We start from the raw sequence: 21,647 nt of genomic DNA, 5'->3' as shown, positions 1-21,647 counted from the left end.
TAGTGGAGAACATGACCCAGCACTGATGTGAATTCCTTAATACAGAAATACACACTGTGTGACTCTGTTGCACAAATGCAGAATTAGGAAGTCAATTAAATGTTAATTTTGAAAATGTTGAAGTTAGCTGACTTCCTTAACAGAGGAGTAAAAGAGTCTTTGAGTCATACTGTAGATCAGTAATATTAAAACCACGGTAAATGCAGGAAATCAATAAAAGAATATTCATTCTGACAAAGCAGCTAAATCTCTATCTGGAAAAGACAGTAAAATGCAATTACTCTCTCTCTATGAGTTATGTAAAATTAGAGCCTGAATTTAATCAATACAAACCAAACCCAAAGTCTTATCTTTCAGGATGGTGTAAACGGAAATCTGGAGGCAGACTCAGACGTGTGGCTTTTTCTGGAAACTTCATTAGGCCTCACCAGCTGTCTTTCCCGTGTCTATCCCCTTGCATGCAGGAGGTTTAATCTCTCTGGTGTCAAACACTGTGCAGCACTTTCACATGTGCAGGACAGAAGCTGACAATCAGTCAGCCAGCAGCAGTGGACAGGACTGCTGGTTACAGGGTTTTGCTTTCTGCACCTCCACCCTCCCCTTTCTATACTTTCTCTCTTGATGCTCGGTTTGTCAGGTTCCTCTACCATATTCCACTTGTTGTTTCCCCTGCACAGCCTTTGGTACAGCATTCGGTGGGGTCTCCACAGTGAAGCAGAGCACTAGGAATGTGCAGGACACGTAGTCTGTCTGGTCTCATCTGTGTTGTCCTGACCTACCATGCTTTTTTCCTGATTGCCACATTTACTTCAGCATTGTAGCTTAAACTAGTTTGCAGTTCTTGACTTGGCTAGCTTGTCAATCCCCTGTGGCCTAAACCCCTCTGATTTAGGCAAAAGTTAATTGTTAGGAAAACACATCACAGTAGCTGCTTTGCTTTGGAGATTACCAGCTCGGGTCTTAAACTCCAAGGGTAATAAACACATTAAAAAATAACCCAGCAACAACAAAGGAGCCCCTCCCTCAGAGGCATTATGTTATCTGAGGTAAGATCCATCCTGTTCTAGTTGGAATTGATGATTAAATTCTGCCTTGCAGATAAATTTGGGTCCTTTAATATGAGCCATTAAAAGGAAAGTAAAATGAGACAACAAAATACGTGCCAAAAGTTTTCTGAGTTTTCTTTTTTAAAATCAAATTTCTTCCCTTCCTGATAAGTTGCAGCAGGGTAGTACTTCACAATGTTGATGTTTCTTCTCTTATACAGACAGAACATGCTAGATCTGAGAGACAGAAAGTCCTTGAAATTTGTAATTAGAAGATTGTTACCATCTGCCTGGGGTAAGCCTAAATGATAATCAGCCTGATTTTTGTGATGAGTCTGTGTATGACAGCCGTTCACTTTTTAAATCTCCTCCAGTAACAGCAATGGCTACATAGCCAGGTGAATAGTCTGAAGTTTTACAATCCTTTTCAAACAATGGTTGAAGAGAGCAGGAAAAAGTTCTTTCATTACAGGCAGAAAATAGGAAAAATGGCCAAATGAATTAAGGCAAGGGAATGAGCTTGGCCTTTTCTTTGTGGAATATGCAGTATGTCTTTTTAGAATTCCATCTAACGTCCAGTGAGACTCATAACTGCTTTTTTTGTTTCCAAATTAGGCCAGTTTGGTATTCAGGAAGAATGTAAGTATCTGAATGTCCAGGGGCTTGGTAAATTAGCAGAGTTGACAACTCCAGAGTTGCTTGCTTTTAAATGTTGCTCCAACCTTTAAAAAATTCAACCACAATCCAGTCTCAGTCCAGTGCCTTGCCCACCTATGTAGCAGTGGGGACTGGAAACAGGGGAAGCTGGGTGGTCATGATGTACATAATTCCAGACTGGAAATTTCGGTGAATTTTGCCAACTTCCATAGAGGGAAAAGAAATGCAGTTATAGAAGTTTTTCTCCACAGGTGGTCTTTTAGAAGATACAAACTTAGGAAGGCTTCTGACTGGTCTTGAATCCTATAATGGTATGCTGTCCTAAGAAAATCAAATGTTTTAATGCAGTGGAAGTTACACAGTCGGAAACGAATAATCTATGCTACAGAATAAACATCTGGATGATAGAAAATGACTGAAAAGGCTTCAGGAGCCGTGGCCATTGCCAACAAATTTAACATGAGTTCCCAGGGTGTGCTGAAACAAGATCTAATATCATCTATGAACATGTAACCAGGAGCATGGAGAAGACCACCAATGTACCATGATGTACAGTTTCTGTGCCTGTCTTCCAACAATTAAGAAAAAATGGAAAGTGGTACAGAAGCCTACAACATGTATAGTCAGGAGCTGGACAAATGCTTCACACTGCCTGCATACTCACTGCACTTAAGTGAAGTCTTGAAGTTGACCTGAAAACACTCAAAGGTATATCAGCATGCAGTAGTGTAGGTTGACATGAGTGAGCTCTTTCTACACTCCAAGCCTGCTGGAGTTTGGAGGCTAACTCCAAACTGGGAATCACACAACTGCCTGAGTTTGGGACTGCACTGAGCCCAAACTAATAAACTTGGCTAAGAAGCAGAGGGATAAGGTGTGGGTTCTGGGTAAAATGAACTACCTCATTTGGATGGTTCAGTATATCTCAGATCACAGACAGCTTGTTTTAAATCTGCCTTTAGGGAATTGTGGATACATGCCTCAAGAAATAGCCAAAGATCAGGAACTGAAGGGAGGACCTGAATTTGAAACCATCGAGAATGGTACATAGCCCAACATACATCCTTCAGTCAATGACTGAAAAAGCAACATCCTGACATAAAAGCTTCCAGACTGCCCATGCCCTTGGTTCCCTTAGTACAGCTGAGAGGGCTGGCAGTACCAACAACTTCTGGCCAGAAACCATACTTTGTAATTTGTGGGAGAAAACATAAAATCTTTTAAGAACTCTATTCCCATGGTTGATCTGCCTGAACAACAAAACCCCAGAAATCTGTTGACTCTCTCGGGTTTTCAGAGTTTCGTTCTTGTTTGACCTCTACTAGATAACACTGTCGTGGAAAGTGGAAGAGTCATCATCTCTTGACACCTGCTAGTTTTCCAGAAGATACGCTTCACCAAAATTCACAGGACTGGAGACAGAACAGAGCAGGTCACTCTTGTGGACCTCACATCTGAAGAAAGTACCTTAGTCCCCAGGGATGTCAGTTTTTCCTCTTGACTGGTTGGCTCATCAGGACATAGCGGTTAAGTAACAGACAACAGAGGTTGCAGATGTTTTGGCTTGTGTCTGTGTTGTGTGCATGTCCCATCTTTATATTGCAAGATAGAGTAGCTGGTGGGAGGGGAATACAGAGGAGGCTTTCAAGGGAAACTATACTATAACGTTCTCTCTGAGAGAATTTTTAGTCACTACAGGGACTAAAAATTTCTGAAAGTTGCAGGCCACAGCAGTGAGCTGTTGCATGTTTTTCACTGGGATCTCTCTGGAGGTCACACAAAAGGTTTGCGTAAATCCCTGCTGTCAGCTCTTTGCTTCTGAAACTCTCATTTCCTCCTTCTCTCACATACACTCATGTTCCTTTAATCATAGAACTTCCTGCTTCTTTTTTAAGCAAAAGCTGACAATGGAAGTTTTTATCTTTTGTTGAGGCATGAAGTTTTTAAAAAGGAGAAACAAGAATTTACTGTACTTGCGACACACACTCAGCAAATAATAATTAGCATAGCTCCCCTCAAATGTCCAAATATATAGTCCTTCATTTGTCCACAATTTTAAGCAACTGTTGCCTTAATCTGTACCTATTTAGTAATGTCTTGTAAACATCTGCCCCAGTTAAAATGGTACTCCTTTCTGGAATTGAGATGCTGGAACAAATTATGAGACAATATTAAATGTTGCCTTTGTTGGTTTGTTTGTTTTAAACAAATGTTAATAATTTTGGATGCCTAAAGATGTTCTGAGGATAGAAGAAGTTCTTTATGCCTGCCTGATTTAGGCTAACACTGACTTATTCTTCCTAACCCATATGGAACTTGCAGCTACCAGAGCATGGATAATGGTTTGCTATGGCACCTTTCACACCAACCAGCATCTAAACTAGCCTGCAGCAACATTAAAGTCAGTAGTTATATATGACTCCATCACACTATCCCATTAAATCCTGCAGGAGCCAAGTGAGCCACCTGCAGTTTCTGCAGCTATAATTTCTGTAAAAGCAAAGTAAACCACCTACATATGTTCTGTCTTGCCATCCTTTTTCTTGTTTTCCTGCAACTTCAGTGCATTCTACTCTCTTGATTTGGTTTAGCAGTTTAACGCCAAATAATGAAGTTAAGGTCACAAACTTGACAGTCAAACAATAAAATCCAGATTTTGTGAGCAGATAACTTTCTCTTGTTAAAGGTAAGATAAGGTGACAGGTATCACCAAAAAATGTTCCCAACAGGGGCCTTATGATAATAGACCAGCATCAAGGACTGCCTTCATCAGTTCCAGCCAGGTTACATATTGCAAGTATCTGTGACTGGAAGTGGCTATTTAAATTGTTATTTGATTGAGGTTTTTAGGTACTATTGGAACATCAGCAAGACGAAGATGCCAGTGCATCCCAGAGATACGCCAGAAGCTCTTGGGGGATATTTTTGTATTAAAAAGTCTTGATTTATTTTCCATCCTAGCAGGAAGCAACCTTTTCTGACCAGATGACTATGTTGTGTAATCAGGTCTTACTTGACTATCTCCACCGTTTGAAAAAACCAACATATTTTCTTCATCAGAAAAACCTTGCTTGCACTAAACCCTGCCTTTATGAACTCCAGCACGAACCGCAAAAAACCCTGAAGGTTTTCTGAGGCTTATCCAGATTATTTCACTATGCTCAGATTTGTATTGCCTCTCAGTTTGATGGATGTTTGCACTCACAGCTCTTAAAGATATGTCAGACATCCTACTGCAGGTCTTGAAAATGTCATGGCTTTATCCTATCTGGCTCTACATATTATCCTCTTAACAGTCCATCTCTTTCCATTTTTAATAAGCATCTTGGTTTTTCCTTCTCTCAAAATGAGCATAATGACTATTAACAACTTGCTTGACAAGTTTACTGTATAGAATGCACTTCAAAGAATCTAGAATTATCCCTTACTTACATACTAATTATATTGCTATTTGGCCAATTGCAAGGTTCACTGCTCCTCTGTATCTGTCTGTTACCTCAGTTTCTAACCACTGAAACCACTATTTGAGATTTCTTACCAAAAAATACTAGACACAATTGGTGTTATCAGGCCATTAAATACTAAACAGCAACCATATTTCAGGTTTTGTTTGTTTTGCAATGAGATTTTTTTGTGATATGCCCTAAGAGAAAACTGCAAGTAATGAGCTGGGAAGACGCACATGTACGACTAATCCCATCAAGAATCTATTGCTTCATGAGCTCAAATTCTCAGTCAGTGGCTGACTCTTCAAGCTACTCAGCTCATCTTAACTAGCACATGGAAGAAATGCTCTTTAAGTCAACTGTTGCTTTGGCAATTCCAAATTTTTGACATTGCAAGATATTTCACTATCTACAGACCCCACAACATCCAAAGCATCAGATGTTGGAAACATGGAAAAAAGACTGTATACAGGAGGAAAAAGGACTATATACAGTAGTGTTATTCGTATTCACTCATCTTGTAACAGCTTATAAAAAAAATGTGAGAAAACAGAACTTGAAACTTCTTAATGTTAGTTAAAGAGTCAACCTTTGGCCACCCCCCTCCCCCCACCCCCCGCTACTTCAAGAGAAGTAGGAGGAACCAAATTGTAGCAAGAAGACTTTTTTTCCTGTGGATCATCTTGATTTGACTGACTTGCAAATAATGGAAACTCACTGTCTCATTAGTAACGGAGGTACAGACAGATACAAAAGGTAATTATCATATTCTGCTTTTAGCTACAAAGTGAAAATGTATTTCTATCTCCTTTGTAGACAAGCAGTCTAGTGTGAAATGTTAACAAAAGGAAAAGTATTATGGAAGAGTGCTAGACAGTGACAGAAAGAAGTAGGCACCTGGTTGAGCCTAGGACCAATGTCTGTTGTCAGAACATCTTTGTCAGTCATTTTATTCCTAATCAAAAGAGAAATATCATGAAATTTTCCTATAATCTCTTTGGTTCTGAAATGGTACGTAAGAAAAGTCAGGGACAGGGAGCTAGTACAAGCTTCTCCAGAAGCCCTATTTGAATCATCTCTGTTCTCTGTCCAAGAGGAGTTTCATCATCTTTCAGCATCTACAGCCCCAACACTTTTCTAAGACCATGGAAATATATGATACAATAAGACAGAAGGAAAAATCCATTTATACTAAAGTCTTGTACATAATGAAGCACTTAGTGAATTGCTTTAGGTTATGATGAAAAGGCCTACTTTGAGGCACTGAATTCTTGCAGCCTCAGCTTTGTCTAGATGAAAGGAACATTTTCTGGCAGCTGTATGAGCAAATGAGTACCCAGTGATCCACCCTAATTTAGGTTATGTAAAACTTAGTGGGTGCAAGCCACACATGTCTTCCAAAGGCAATGCCTGGGTTGTGCTCCTGATGGTTGGCCTGGCTGCCAGAGTTCTTCTCCCTCCCACACACCTGTTTCTGTAAAGCTCTGTTGAAGAAAAATTACTTCACACCATATAAATACTATGCAACGATCTAAGGTGCCTCAAGCAATCATGGCAATAATCCAGCTGTAGTCAAAATGTATTCTTTTAATTTCAGGCACTTTTTTGGTGTCATCAACACCAAAATTTTGTCTGCAAATACGGTGCACTGTTTGAAGCGGAAAAAACATGAACACAGTATTTTGAAATAGATGAGAGACTAGTTAAGGGCTGTGTTCCACAGAGCAACTCTAAGCAGGTGCTAAGAGAACCAGCTGCTTGTTCAGGGAAGAGCAGTGGCATGCAGAGACACCTAAACAAGCTCTGACCAGCCCAGCACCACAATCTGCAGCAGTGTAGACACATAACCTGAGCTGTGCTATGGGGCTGGGTGTCGGGGAGCAGCAAGGGCCAGCATTGCTCTGAAAGAGGACAGTGAGCCAGGAGCTGAGGGTGACAGGCAGGCAGGCAGGCAGGCAAAGGGCCAGCTTACTGACAGGGGCCATGTCCCACAATACCCAAAACAGAGAGGCAAAGCAGGTTAACAGTTCAGGTCACCAACCAAGGCTGAGCTCAAGCCAGAAACCATGGTCACGATCGACAAGGGTACATGGCCAGATGCAAGTGTGGTTGCAACATGGCTCAGGCCAGGACCAAGCACAACAGACTCAGGTTAAATGCATCTCTGAAAAGATGGTGGCAGCTTCAGAAGCACCTGGTTTCTTCCAGCGTTTTGGAGAGTGGCTGCAAGGCCAGCAGACATTGAGGCCCAAAGCTACTGGAGGCCTAAAGTGCCTCAAAACTAGTTGTCTGCATTATCTAATTAAGCAGCCAAATCTCCAGGAGAGAGGGGAATGCATTTAGGGCACTGACACTATCCCACTTGACTTGGCTAAGAAGCAGTATACTCGGCCCTGTTGACATACCAAGCTGTTTTATTACAGTGGAGTTGCAGCACCTACTGTGGTCAACTTGAAGTAAAAAAAATTGGATTCAGCTCCTTGCTCTGCTGAATGGTGGACTAAGATCCCAAAGGAGAAAAAGCACCAGCTATGTTGTCTTCTCTGCTGTGTATAGATTACTGTCCTTCATTCAGAGTCCTACTAGCTGCAGTTTTGTAACTTAGCCCTAAGTGATAACAACTCTTATCAGATTATTATGTTTGAAAAAAAATCAAATTGGTTGACTGGTGATGCTATACTGCAGTCTCTGCTCCCCAGTGCAGGCAGTGTTTCTACTCCAGCATGTCAGGTAAGAAGTGGTGGGTACAAGGTACCTGCAGAGGAGGTACCTGGTAAGGACACAATATGTTTTAGTAGGACTGAGAACATTTGAGTTGGGAGGGAGGAATACCTGTCAGTAAAGGACAAGGTTCCAGTGGCTGCATTTCCCATTTCATATTGTTTCAGCAGAGCATTGTCTGACATACTAAGTACATGTTACAGACCTTCTGGAGCAATCTATCAGGCAACCAGTAAGACAGCTTGACATGACTTAGAAGATCAGCACTTCAGCAACCAGTGAAAACTGAAATATTTGATGCAAGTCATTACACATCTTTGTGACTCAATTTTCACTCTAAACAAGGGAATTTGTGGCTTTATGAAAGTGCTTTGACCTTCCCACGATAGGCACTGTATCATCATTCTCAGATTCTGTATTAAGTATCTCTGGAAACAGACAACAGGGCAAAATACAGCAGTATATCAAAGAGCCAGAAGCACAGGGAGTTCCAGGTAACCTATCACAAACTACCACTTGCACTAACTAGTTTGAAGGAAATCAAAGCAGAAGCAGGTGACCACAGCACACCACATCAGGTCCTCCAGCTGCTCAATGCTGTTCACTGCTACGGTTTCAGAGGAGCTGCCTTTTTCTTGTTACACATGCCAACATTAGTTCTTTCCACATTTCAGGCTAACCTTTCTCTAGACTGCTTGCACCCAGGTCATTCACTAGCACGCTCACACTGCACCCCTTGCTGCCTTTGCCATGCACCTTTGGAAGCCTAGGTTGCACATACCAGTGAACTCCTTCCTTCCTTCTTCTCTGTTTTTTCTTTTCTTCAAAAACTAAGCATCACTGCTGGGGATTTTTATCTGGAGAAATGATAAGGAGAAAATGTTGATTATTTCAATTTTGATCTTCCAGGAGTGGTTCATTTGCAATTTCTGCTGAGGGATCCAGTGTATGGATTTGGAAGCTTTTTTTTTTTAAATATTCTCTGAATCCAAAATTACTGCTCAAACAGAAGATGGTATGTGATGACAATTCCTGGCACTCAGACAATAGGAGATCTAATTTTACACATTCTTCAAGATGCTTAGCTAATAGTATAGTTGGAGTATCAAGTACCTGGGACTAGCTCTGGGCTCTATTACTTCTTTTTCATACTTCTGGGGGGAAAAGCCCTGAGCTTTTCCAAAGTTAGGAACTGGGTAAGTGATATTACTTTCCTCCAAAATCTAGTCCAAAACCTTTTATTGAGAATTTGTGGAATACCAGAAGGAAGTGCACTTAGATGAGAACTAGAGTCTCTGTTCTCAGAATGCACAAATGTGGTAAATAGATAACAAACTTTATGCTTTTGTGACTATATAGAAGTAACTGTTTCACTGTACCAGGGTGCTGAATTTTCTGTGGGTACAAATGAATTTTCCATCTGTACATATAAAATTAACAACCACTGCAGACGGTTTTCTTTCAGGGAAAGTTTTGTCTTACACAATTCTGAACTGTCACCCCACCAACTGTGCTTTTGTTTTTAAATGTCAAAAAATGTACAAACATAGATGTAGGCATGGATTATTATTTTTTTTATTGCTCTTGTTAAGAAGTCAATGTATGAATTATGACACTATGCTGTAAAAATGCAACATTACTGAGTGCTCTAACAGTATGAGGTCCATTATGACAAGATTTTAAACATGAAGCATGAGCTTCACTATGGATTTCCAAATAATAAAACAAGCTTAAGGGCTAAGTGGATTAATAATAACTGATTGATGTGAAATTTCAATACTGAGTGAATACAACATGGATTTGCAAGAACCAAACATATAAAAATCATATCCTGGGTCAATCTTCATCATAACAAAACACTGATGCCTATTAAACTGTGCTTGGGGACTGAACAAAACTTGGCACTATTCTTAATTCTGAAGCAAACCTAAACAACTGAGTATCCATAGATATCATTGCACAGTGGTGCTTTAACTGGCTTGCAAAATACTTTCATTGTATTAAGGAAAGCGAGAATTGTTTTTTTATATATGTAATCTTACTTGAAAGATGCATTGCAAAAAAGGATGGTGTCCCAATCAGAACTGCAATACCGTTTATAAAACATTTTAAGCATATGTGGCACAGCATGAAGCTCTTGAAATGCCTCCACTTCTTCAGAAAAAGTCTTAAAGAACATTTCTCAGAGGATGGGTGGGCACAGAGTACCAAATAAAGGGAAAATGACAATGAGCATTAGTTTCCCAGCAAAAAGATGTCTTACATCACACAGCAGATCAGAAATAAATAAGATGAAACTTGAAAAGTATGAATATAAATCCTCAGATGATGCTACAAGAGTCACAGGCTTTACCAAATCAATGGTAATATATTTTGTTAAGAATAATGCAGTTATTATATACAGTATGTTTATCAGATAATGCCAAACAACAATACACTAAATTAATGGCTGTTAGACAAAAAATATACTAAACCAACATACTTATAAAAACAGATGGCAACCCCCTAATTATGCATAGTTACATATGATAAAAATCCAGCTCCCTGGAGTCCAATGGGTTGACACCTTCGAGCATAAGGAAGCAGTTTTCTGAAGCATGAACATAATTAACAGAACCCAGTCAAGATGTAGGGGAATTACACTGTCAAAAATCTCAAGTCCAATCACAAAACTCTCTGTAAATGTTTCCACTGTATAGCTGCAATGGGACAGTCATCCACGCAAAGGTTTTACACTGTCATATTTCTTCAAAGGACCTTCTAAAGGATGTGCTATTTAACACAGTGGTGATCCAGACAAAACAAAAAAATGTGACAAACCCAGAGCACTTAGGTTCAGAAGCACTTACTGAAGAATCCATAGCCTATTTACAGTGTATTGTGTATGACTGTAAACTATTAAGTTTCTCCTGCTTATTATTTATTATGTGGCATCTTACTCTTCATAGTATTTCTACATACTAAGAAGAAAAGAGTCTTCTCCCCAAGAAACAAGCTTCTCTGATATGGGAAGCCCCCATGTCTCTATCTTGCTTTGCTACAGTAAGGCATGTACAATGAACGTGACAATGTCAAATCCCCGTGGATCATGACAAAAATACTCTGTTCTTCCCTTTGTTTCTCGCTCAGCTTCTCTGCTCCATTCCAACTGTGCATGTCAGTCAGCATCCATATGTTCTTGTCTAGTAAGTAGAGGATTCCCATCTGTATCACCAATCTTTTTTTGCATCTCTTCCACTGCTTTCAGCAAAGCTGCTCGCTCCTGCTCAAGAGTGAGAATGGCCTGCTTCAGTTTGGCTTCACTGGTCAATAAGACCTCTACTGTAGCTTCAAGGTTTTGGATTTTCCCATTAGCCACCTTTTAAAGTCAAAAGATAGAAGGAGGGGGAGGAAAGACAGAACAGGGGAAAAAAAAAGTAAATTCATTAATGACTGAAACCATCCTTAAACTTTTTTTTGAGATACATGAATACATATAAAATACTTAAGAAATTACAGAAAATTGCTAAGTTAAATGCAAGTATGAATGTTATTAAATCTGTGCACTTTAGAGTACAACTATGATTTTGTCTATAACAAGAAACTTCCCTGTCTCAACTTGATTGCTTTGGTTAGTTCACAATTAAACTCAGAATATAATGTAAAGTAATGTAATTAGAAAGCCACCAAGTCTGCAAATTTTATACCAAAGAACTGCAGGTTAAGATAAGCTTCTGTGTGGGTAAGTTGAGAGACATTTTTGGCCAGTCACATTTGTTGCTTTGCAAAGCAAAGACAACTCAGCCTGCTAGCTGCATCCTCATTTCATCTCGACATTGAGTCCAATGAATTTGGAGGCAAAGAGGAAGGAGGGGGTTTAGAGCAATCTTGAAAAATTCCAAAAATGCTCCTCCAAAAGGCTGCACATATTGGCATTCTACTTCACGGGGAAACAAAGTGTTAGATCGTTCAAACTCATCGTGTGAGATCTGCAGCTGAGATACTTTGACAACATCAAATATATGTTTGGACGTTTCAGCACTGGATAACAGCTGGTGACAAGAGTACTGGATGGTCTTGGCTTTCAGGGAAGTATTTGCCTTTCTGATGAGCTCACTGCCCTTTATGGTGGATTAAAAAGTTCAGCCTTTGTGGGCAAAACGTTGACAAACCCACATTATCTGGTGATGCATTGCAATTGTAATAAAAAGTATGTCTTTACAGATAATGTATCCTATCTGTAATGTATCTCTAAATTGTGACACTGGAATTAGTCTTCCCATTTTTGATAGACTACTATCCATGCTGTAAAATAAAGCAGTGACTGAAAATGTAAAAATGAAGTTGAAAAAGCACTTGGTGTCTTTTTAGTTATCTTCTACAGCTATGATTTTAATTTCAAGAGAAGAGATAGTGTGATGAATCAAGTTTTCACTAACTACAAGCATATGCTCTATCCATCCCCCTCTCAGAATTTCTTCTGCATTAAACTTTAAGGGCTAAACTAAATAAAACTTGAAAGTGGTTACACTTTGAAGTCACTAGACCAAACACTGGGGTGTAGAACAGTCTCTTCTGAAGAGGTTATAAATTAGAATGATAATTAAATATGAAATATAAATTGTACCTGCAATTCTTCCAGAAGATCAAAGTTTTGTTTGCGCAAGCTACTGTTTGCCTTTTCTAATTTATCCAGTCTCTGATTGTCATTTAAAGATGAATCTATAAGCTCATCCTGAAGCACATGATATTCAACTTCATAAGCTTGCAACTGTTTGGCAATATCCATTTCAAACACCTGTTGTATATAAAAATATTATTAGATGCTGTGCAGATCAAAACCATAGCTCTTTCAATGCTTTAAAATCTATGGGTCTAGATCTAGATTTAAATATCTAATGACTGCATACAAATAAAAGGCCTTACTTTTTGGCATTCACATTTCCTGCTCTGGAAATGGCAAGACTCTGGCAGTAGGGTGCAATACATTGGCATTAGATCTACTTAAAAACTTTGCCACTGATTTGTTGCCTGATTTCAGCAAAACTACTTACACGAAAGCTTTCAAGAAGTGTAGACTTTGTAGGATATTCCCCTTTTCAAATTTAACGCATCTCAGGTTGGCATAAACCCTCCTAGACATACTTGAAATTAGTTGTCACTTTTGAAAATGTGTGGCCCAAACCCATGTGCCCACGTAAAAGTGTAAGGCTAAGCAGAATAAAAGCTTTAAATGAAAAACAGTAAAATTTGCTGGCTTTATTTATAATTCTACAGTAGCTTTACAGACTGACAGAAAATGAAATAATCTATCCTTTCACTAATACACTTAACGGAAACATTACGTAATGTCCAAGTAGATTTCTATTATTGTTAACTACGAATCACTGAAATGAATGCTCAGTCTTATACATGAATATTAAGAAAACCTTCTAGTTTAAAAGCAGATAAATAAATTGAGGTGCACAGAGTGACCCAAGGGAAAAAACCCTACTATTGTATTTTCCTTTTTCTAGGTATTGGCAACCATTTGCATTCAAATAATCTATGGCAAATTCATATGACTCCAATGTCCCTGAAGTATTTATCTCCTCTAAAAGCAGTGAAGAAGATGGTAAATTAAAAGGAAAAGTGTGCCAATCACAGAACACAGAAGAAATAAAAGTTGACTTAAAGATGCAGCTGAAAAATAGCACAAGAAGAGAAGTTCATGGGTTATTCTTTGTTTTTAAACTTCTTGTACTTTATTCCTTTTATAAATGAGTCAAATGTCAAATCCTATCTAAAATACTTGTTGAAATAACAAGAACAATTTCCTATTTATTTATCTGTGCTGTCTACAAAACTGTAACTGTTGGTTAAAGAAAACATCAGTTTATGAAATGTTTCAGTCACACGGTACATGTGCTAAAAAAACCCTATCTCACAGTTGTATAACAGCAGAAACAGAGCTTTTAAGTATAGATGTATTTCAGCCTTCTGTAGAATAGATGAATAGCTGTAGAATAAGCTCAAATTTTGAGTTTGATTACACATATGGAACTTTCATTTTCTGTAGATCTGAGCATCTCTGGAAAAGACACTTCGTTGAAATTTCAATAAAACAAGCAGTGCAATTCAGCAGGGCAGAATGCTAGTTCCTCTTACGACCTCTGCCACTTCTAGTCTCTGTGCTCCTGAGGAAGGAGGAAAATCCCTGCTGTCATAACCAGAGTATCAAATCTGAAAGGGGGGAAACATGAGGCAAATCAAAAGTTTGACTTGAAAACTAGCTAACTGAAGGCATGTTAAGGCATGTGAACCAAAGACCATGCTACAGAAGGTGTGAGGAGCATGGGGTTTAGTCCAGGAGCTCTGTGTGGACTGCAGGCCTGGTGAAACAGCTGCTCTCTTCAAAGTCAGCCCTTATCAAAGTATGGGAACTGCTCTCCCTTCAACTCACTTCTACCTATCCACTTCCAATTTAGAGCAGTCAGAGCCGCCTAAACAGAACATCTCTCCCCACCTGCTCAAAGCACAGTTTTCTGCAGGTCACCTAAGCACTGCAACTCTTTCAGCCTGGTAGGTAACATACAACCCCCGAGGCCACTGGAAATTGCGTGCTTTCCTTCCCCTCGCACAGGCTTTCTACTTCTCCCCTCCTTCCTTTCATAGTAAGGATGAGGACCAATTTTTCTGATCCTAATGTGAGCATATGTACACTGGAAGCTTTTCTGCCCTGGCTCAGAAGGAGTCCCTCACAAGCCTGTGGCAATGTGCTGTGCTGCTGCCGCCCGCTTTCTTTGTAAAGCCACAGGCTTTGATCTCCTGCAGCCCTCAGTGAGTTGTGGGCATCTGCAGTTCTGCACTGTACAGCCCCTGTGCTTTGGACCACAGAAGGCCTTCAGAAAAACAGACTAATGCCCATCTATTTGCCTGCTGCAGTTTAGATGTCAAGTGTGACAACACTTAAGGTTTTTAAACAAGCAAGCCTTAACTGCAATAATTTGTGATTTTTTCAAATTTCACAGTTATCGTTTGGAGTATCCTGCTAGCTTAGCAATATTGCATCATTCTCCTTGTATGCTGTTAAAAAAAAAGTATCAAGGATTCCCAGTTTTTGCTCATTGCAAGAGCCTGCACTGCCCCCTGCACTCCTGGCAGAATGACATGTTTTTACATACTGAAGCAGCACCATAAAAGTCAGTATAGACAAAGTCAATGGAGGGAGACTTCTAATTTCATTAAGTAAGGTCTGTCATTAAGAGGCTCTTGTAAGTCAGTTTTTGCTTCCGAAATGAGACTTGGAGGGTAAAAAAAATTAAATGAATTTTCATTAAAGGCTTCATAAAGTGACCATAACCAACATGTAGATATATGAATAGTAAGCTACTATACAAGTCATCTGCTACCAAAAGTTTTCAACATCTTTGGAACTACAATAGCAGAATTCTCTGCTAGAAGTAGCACAGTGTTGGAGTTTTCTGTCAAGGAAAAGAGCATTCCTTTGCATACCTCTCATATGTTCAAAACATTTCATACCTGACTAATGGTCTTTTCCATCTGTACCAAACCCAAGTTGGGGAGAGTGCTTTTAATAAAATCAACAATAGTTTCTAGGTTCTCATGCTGCAGAATCAAGGGCTTGTGACTTCCCAAAAGGCTTAGAGCCACTTTAAATATAGCCTCTGATCCCTGAAGAAAGAGCATATCTGCAAAAAAAAAAAAAAATTCTATCAAGCAATCACATCTTTTGACAAGAATATTAAACCAATAAAATATCCAAAGACAACTACTTCTCATAGGAGCAACCTAGAGGTTAGATTTACTGTGCTAGACACATGCTTTTGGCTGTGGCTTTAGAAGTTTTATAGGATCAAGATTATTACTCTGAATAGCACACTTGACTACCACAATCATTTACTAATTTGTTCACTTAGTTGTCACCAAAAAAAAAAATCCAGTTCAAATTTAAGCTAAGTACCCAATAAACCAGGTAGTCGAGTTTGTCAGTGTTGCCACTTTCTGTGCACGTAATAGTTTAGTCAGCTTTTTTGATGTTCATGAGAATACAAATTTGAATAGAAAACTAATCCCAATGCCCTTTAAAAATCCTAATACAACAGGTAAAACCTAAACCTGAAGACACAACTGAAGATCTGAAATTCTGTTCTTTTCTCATCTGATGGAGAGAGCCGCAAAACCTCAGCTAATACAACATTGAGCACATGAGGCTAAATGCACACTTTCCAGCAGCATCAGGTTTCATATGCATGTGTTTATTTTTAGTATGTGTCTCAACCACTTCTGTTAATATTCTAATGATATATTAATAAGTACCCTGAAATCTTAGTCATACAGCTCAAGTGTAAATATTGCAGGTGGCCCTGCAATGACAGCACTTGGCATACATTCAAGCACACTGAAACCACCTTTCAATGCAACACCCTTTCTTTCCTTGTCCTTTACAAAGTACCTATGTATTTATAAAGAAATAGAAGTCTGCAATGAAAGCATCAGACAAGAAAGCCATCTTCACAAAACCAATCTGTATAAACAGCATTGCTCTGCATTTGACTTTCCTGCTACTGTAACTCAGAATCTGTTTTACTGAGGGACTTGCTATAGGCAGAAGCATCTAACATATGAAACACTACTGATGGAAGTGAAAAAGGAAGAGAAGATACTCTGGGTTTTTATCATATTTCCTAAATGTGTACTTATTTTGAAAGGGCTTCTCTTTTTTTCTTTCTCTGCTTTGTATTTGAAGCTGTGAATGAAGCCACAATCACAAACAAAGTAGCACAATGGTACCAAAAAACAGTGTCTTATTAAAAAAAACAAAAAAAGAATAAAGAAAAAGAAAAAACCACCACAAAGTAAGGTAAACAACTACTAGCAAAACTACAGGTATCTCTGATGTAGTGAAGAACCTACGAAAACACTGGCTAACTGCCTTTCTTAGTAAATGCAAACTCTTTCCAAATTTGTATCACAATGAAATTCCCGCCTTGCACTCTTTTTGCTTGTAATGTTGAAGCCATAACTCATTTCACTCTCTTTCTCTCCAAGAAAGAAAAGCACAAGTAATAACTAACCATAAATCTTGCACTTTGCCACTGTTTGTCCTAAAAGTAGTGTAACATTTTTCAACTCTGTGCTGACTTGAATGTGAACTCCAAAGGCAGGAATGACTAAAAAGGGGTAACAGAGCAGGCATCTGCTTCAATTCTCAATTGAAACTCAAAACTATGGGGAAAATGGTTCAGAGGGAAAGCTCTATTTTGGGACAGGGAAAGCTGAAGAGCAGCTAGGAAACACAAAATAAAAAAAAGGAGATCTGAAAATAATGTGTATTTATGATTCAGCACCTGCCCCATAATGATATGCAGATTAACTCAAGGTGACCTATAAGTTGTTAATTAATGTCTGTATGAGCTGAGCTGGTAATATACGTCTGAAATCCCTCCCTCATTTAAAACAGCAAGTACTTAACAAAGACCTGTTTGTTATCCACTCCCCCCACTTCCTGTTAAGTGGGCTTCCTGCCAACTACAATACAGTGAAGGTACCCAAATTAATGTCAGCATGACTGGCAGCCAATGGGATTAAAAAAAGTTAAGTTTTATATACAAACTTGAAATAAAATAAACACTATTCTATCAAGTCTCCTTTATTAATAAATAAGCAGGGGTACTAAAGAACACATCTTTCTTTACACTGTATTTTCATCAGATCCTGCTCAGGAGAAATGTCGAAAGTTTGGACAGATAATTAAAAAGTTAAAAGGAGTTTTGCTATTTGACTCATGAAACTGTCTAACACACTTCTTTTATGTATTGCCCGTACGATGCCTGCAAAAAGCACATTCTGTGGAAATCTAAAGGAAGTGGTCTGTAACAACTGTATTATTAAATAGCAGTGGGCTAGCTTCAGATACCAAGGGTTCAGAGATACCGTGCTAGAAAGCGGCAGTGCAATCTCAGAGTCTTAGTAACTGATAAATCAGTTACTTCAGCATCAACGTTCTTACATCCCAAGGGTCTAAAAAGTGAGCAATGAAAACATATGTATATTTCTGCAAAAGTGTACAAACACATAGGTCAGAAATGACTGGATCCTAACTTGCCGTACTGCTAATGACAGTCACTACCAAAGTGACAGCTTTAGTCTTTTTTAGGTTTAAAGTTATGTTTCAGAGTCTTTAGTATAGGTGAAGATGAGATTTTATTTTCTAATGTAAGAAAGTATCCAATGTTCTCAACCTATATAGCTCTAGTAATCACTGTTTTAAGGAAATTACTAAACACTTTGAAACATTAAAAATTGCAAGTGTTGGTCATGCTGAAATTTCTCTCTAAAAAAACATCTGAGGTTTTTAAGAGGCAACAGTTTCTGTCACACATGATTTGCTCTCCTTGATCTAAAATCAGATGTGTGAAGATCATGTATCTATGCCTTCTATTCTAATGCAAACTCTTTGTTTTCTAAAGCCCTACAATCCTCCAATGACAGGTAAAGCACTAATCTGTGTATTAAGGCAGAAATCCAAATATATTGGATATACAAGGCACTTTTATAACCTCACTGCAGTCAATTGTCCAATTCAAAGACTCTTCTTACCATGTACAATACTATGAATGATTAAGAATAATTGAGAGATAAACTGATTATAAACTCAGTGTATAACACTCACATACAGCACTTTGTTTAATTCCTACAGACTATTAGTGTCAGCTAGATACTTGTTGATGTACATTAGCCTACTTTGAACTCTTCCAGGAAAAAGAAACCCCACTGTTTTCCCTGGAGTTCAGATGCTAATCATAGGACATATAGTTCTGCTTAGATATATACATCATCCTTGTCACTGTGATTTTTTCTAGCACTACTTTTAGCATGCTCTTAAACAGAAACAAGACAGGATTCTTGTTGGTTCTTCTTGGGCTCTATATTAATTATTTGTGGTAGATAAGACTATGCTTTTTTTAAGTCAGGAAAGTATCAATATTAATACCTTAATAAATAATTTCTTCATTGCATCTCTAAAATGAGGTTGACTAAGGAAAATGAAAACAGCTTCTCATCAGACAAGAGGAATTGGAGAGAAAGCTCTAATCTACACTGCTCATCATGGACAACCCAGTACCACATAATGAAGTTGAAAACCAAACAACTGAAAAGGAAATAAAGCATCTTCTCAAACACCAAACAATCTATGAAATATACACCTATAAGGTAGCATCAAGGTAAATTCTTAATTGGAATTTAATTTAAAAAGACAACTTCTGTCGATTTTAAAAATAGGTAACAGAAGTGACTTTAGAGTCTAAACCCCATACACTTCTAAATATTTTTGGAAAGTGAGATAATCAGACTAAAATTGTAAGGACAAGAAATACTACTTTACAAGTCTCAAGTTTCTGCAGAGTAAACCCATTAAACTGCAAGGGATTTCTCTATGTGTGTTTTAAAATATAACCCTAAAAAAATTTCTGACACTGTTGAACACAATGATAATGGAGTAAATGGATATATTTCTCAGATGATGGCTTTGTCACATCTCCTTTTAGCTTGAAAGCAACTAATGGTTGGTGTTGAAGTGCCATTGTCAATAACAAAACTCCTGCCTTCACGGCATCAAATTTTCCATCCTCTCTACAAGTGGTTACAGGGTGGGGAAAGTTAACAATGAGGATGAAAAAACAAGACAGGGACTGTTCTTTGCTTTCCTTCTCTCTCTTCCAGTTTACTGAAATACTGCACACTCCATAGGATGACCTCTGTTGTCTTTCTTCTGTTCACAGTAAGCAAAATGTGTCTCCTGGGTGTCTGAAAGAGGTTGGATAATAATGCTACTCCTAATAACAAGATTCCAAATATAAGACTTCAAGAAGTACAGACAGAAGTTTTATGAAGAATTACCAAACACTCTGGATACAAATCCAAGGGGAAACTGGGAGGCAAACATGGTGAGGAACCACGGAGCAGCATAGAGGCTGGGGCCGATCTCATGTTCTTCTAGGTGGCTATAGAGGTCTCGATGGTAGTCATGAAGAAGTCGAGACAGTTGGTACATCTGGATCTGCATGGAATAAGAACAAAGAGACTAAAGTGTTTTAACACTCATAGTAGCAAAGTCCATGTTTCATACTTATTAAAAACAGAGAAAGATATTTGACAATTGATGTTTGGACAGAATTGTGTGAAGACAAGAAATACTCAGAAGCTACCTAAAAGACACAGGATGGGTCACCTGTGAGTCAGGCTCATTTGCAGGGTCATTTGAAGCTCATAAAACACAACAGAATTCTTCCTATTTATGGTTTCCACAGTTTCCCATGAAATCTTTTGATCTGAAACTAGTGCATTTAAGATGATATATTCTTTTCCCAGATTATCCTTCCCTATTTTTGAGAAGTCAATTTAAGTTCGAGTTCAGTTTTGACAATGCTATCTATATTGCATTATTATGATCTAACATTAGCATCCTCTACTCAAAAAAACCTGAATTCATACCTGTAAAATTGTCATGTCAGGACGATATTGTTTTCTCAGGCCCATGTCAAACATGAGAAACTTTAGCATTTTAAAAGCATCTTCTTCACTCATATGAAGTAGTAGAACTCCTGCTACAAAACTAAGACCCTGGCAATATCCTACTTCCTGGTCCAGAAGCGAATAGGCCTTCAAAATATTGTAGAGTGACAGCTGCCCAGCTCCCAGCTGTGCTGAGAAGTACGGATGTGTTGGAAATGTGCGCCCTGTGAAAATAGCTGAAGTTAGTGATTTAAACTAAAAAATAAACAACAAACTCCCCAAACCCCTGCCATGTTATCAAATTAAACGGTCCTTCAAATATATAGATTCTTTAGAAAAGCAGATTCTGAGCCAACCCCCAGGAAAGCTGTAAGGAAGTTAACAATACGAAAAAATTGACTCTCATACTCTACCACTGTTTTGTTACAGTCATTGCAAAATTAATTTTGAAATTGTCAGGGGGATGGTGACAATCTGTTTTTTGGAACAGCTGAATACCTGGTTCTTAAGACTGGCCCTGATCAGTTTGTTAAAGGGCTTATAGGGCCTGGTTGCCAGTAATAGTGGGAGACTTGATTCAGTGGCTTGATGAGTCACCCAGTTCTATTTTATTGATTAAAAAGTGTTATCTTTTAAACAACTTTTAGAACATCTGAGCTACCTCTGGGGACAGAGCGGACACCTGGACAATGGGGTAGAGTGCACCCTCAGCAAGTTTGCAGATCACACAAAACTGGGAAAAGTGACAGATACACTGCTGCCATTCAGAGAGCAGCAGGCTGGAGAAATAAGCTGACAGGAACTTTAGAAAGTTCAACAAAGGTAAGTGCAAAAATCCTGCCCGTGGGGAGGAACAACACCATGCAGTGGTATTTGCTGGAAGCTGTCCATCTGGAAAGCAGCTTTGCAGAAAAGGACATGGGGGTCCTGCTGGTCGCCAAGTTGAACATGAGTCAGCAATCTGCCATTGCAGCAAAGAAACCTAATGGTATCCTGGGGTGTGTTAGGAGTGTTGCCAGCAGGAGGCTGGTGATCCTTCCCCTCTACTCAGCACTGGTCAGACGACATCTGGAATGCTGTGTCCACTTCTGGGCTTCCCAGGACAAGAGAGATATGGCTATACTGGAGAGAGTCCAGCAAAAGGCCACAAAAATAATGAAGGAACTGAAGCATTTCAAGAAGAAAGGTTGAGAAAACTGGGACTGTTCAGCCTGAAGAAGAAAAGACTCAGGGGCATGTTACCAGTGTGTGCAAACACCCAGTGGGAGGAAATGAAGAA

The 21,647-nt window shown here is 38.8% G+C and overlaps 1 protein-coding gene across 11 annotated transcripts in view; it reads right to left on the bottom strand.

Moving 5' to 3' along the window:
• Positions 1–387: 387 nt before the first annotated feature.
• The window catches only part of TBC1D1 (TBC1 domain family member 1), a 115,309-nt gene continuing 94,049 nt past the window's right edge, over positions 388–21,647 (bottom strand). For 9 of the 11 annotated variants that reach the window (XM_032685962.1, XM_032685963.1, XM_032685961.1 and 6 more), the window contains 5 exons: positions 20,348–20,592; positions 19,754–19,913; positions 15,371–15,540; positions 12,477–12,647; positions 10,169–11,228 (listed from right to left, as the gene is read on the bottom strand). In XM_032685962.1, coding sequence (XP_032541853.1) covers positions 11,028–11,228; positions 12,477–12,647; positions 15,371–15,540; positions 19,754–19,913; positions 20,348–20,592 — 947 coding nt within the window. In that variant the 3' untranslated portion in view covers positions 10,169–11,027. Of the gene's footprint in view, positions 400–9,886; positions 11,229–12,476; positions 12,648–15,370; positions 15,541–19,753; positions 19,914–20,347; positions 20,593–21,647 lie in introns of those variants that run through there. The other 2 variants (XR_004356756.1, XM_032685957.1) reach the window with 2 other exon arrangements.

This window comes from Chiroxiphia lanceolata, chromosome 4 (genome assembly GCF_009829145.1).
Source record: "Chiroxiphia lanceolata isolate bChiLan1 chromosome 4, bChiLan1.pri, whole genome shotgun sequence".
NCBI classification, from domain to species: domain Eukaryota; kingdom Metazoa; phylum Chordata; class Aves; order Passeriformes; family Pipridae; genus Chiroxiphia; species Chiroxiphia lanceolata.
This window is presented reverse-complemented; position numbering and strand designations above follow the sequence as displayed.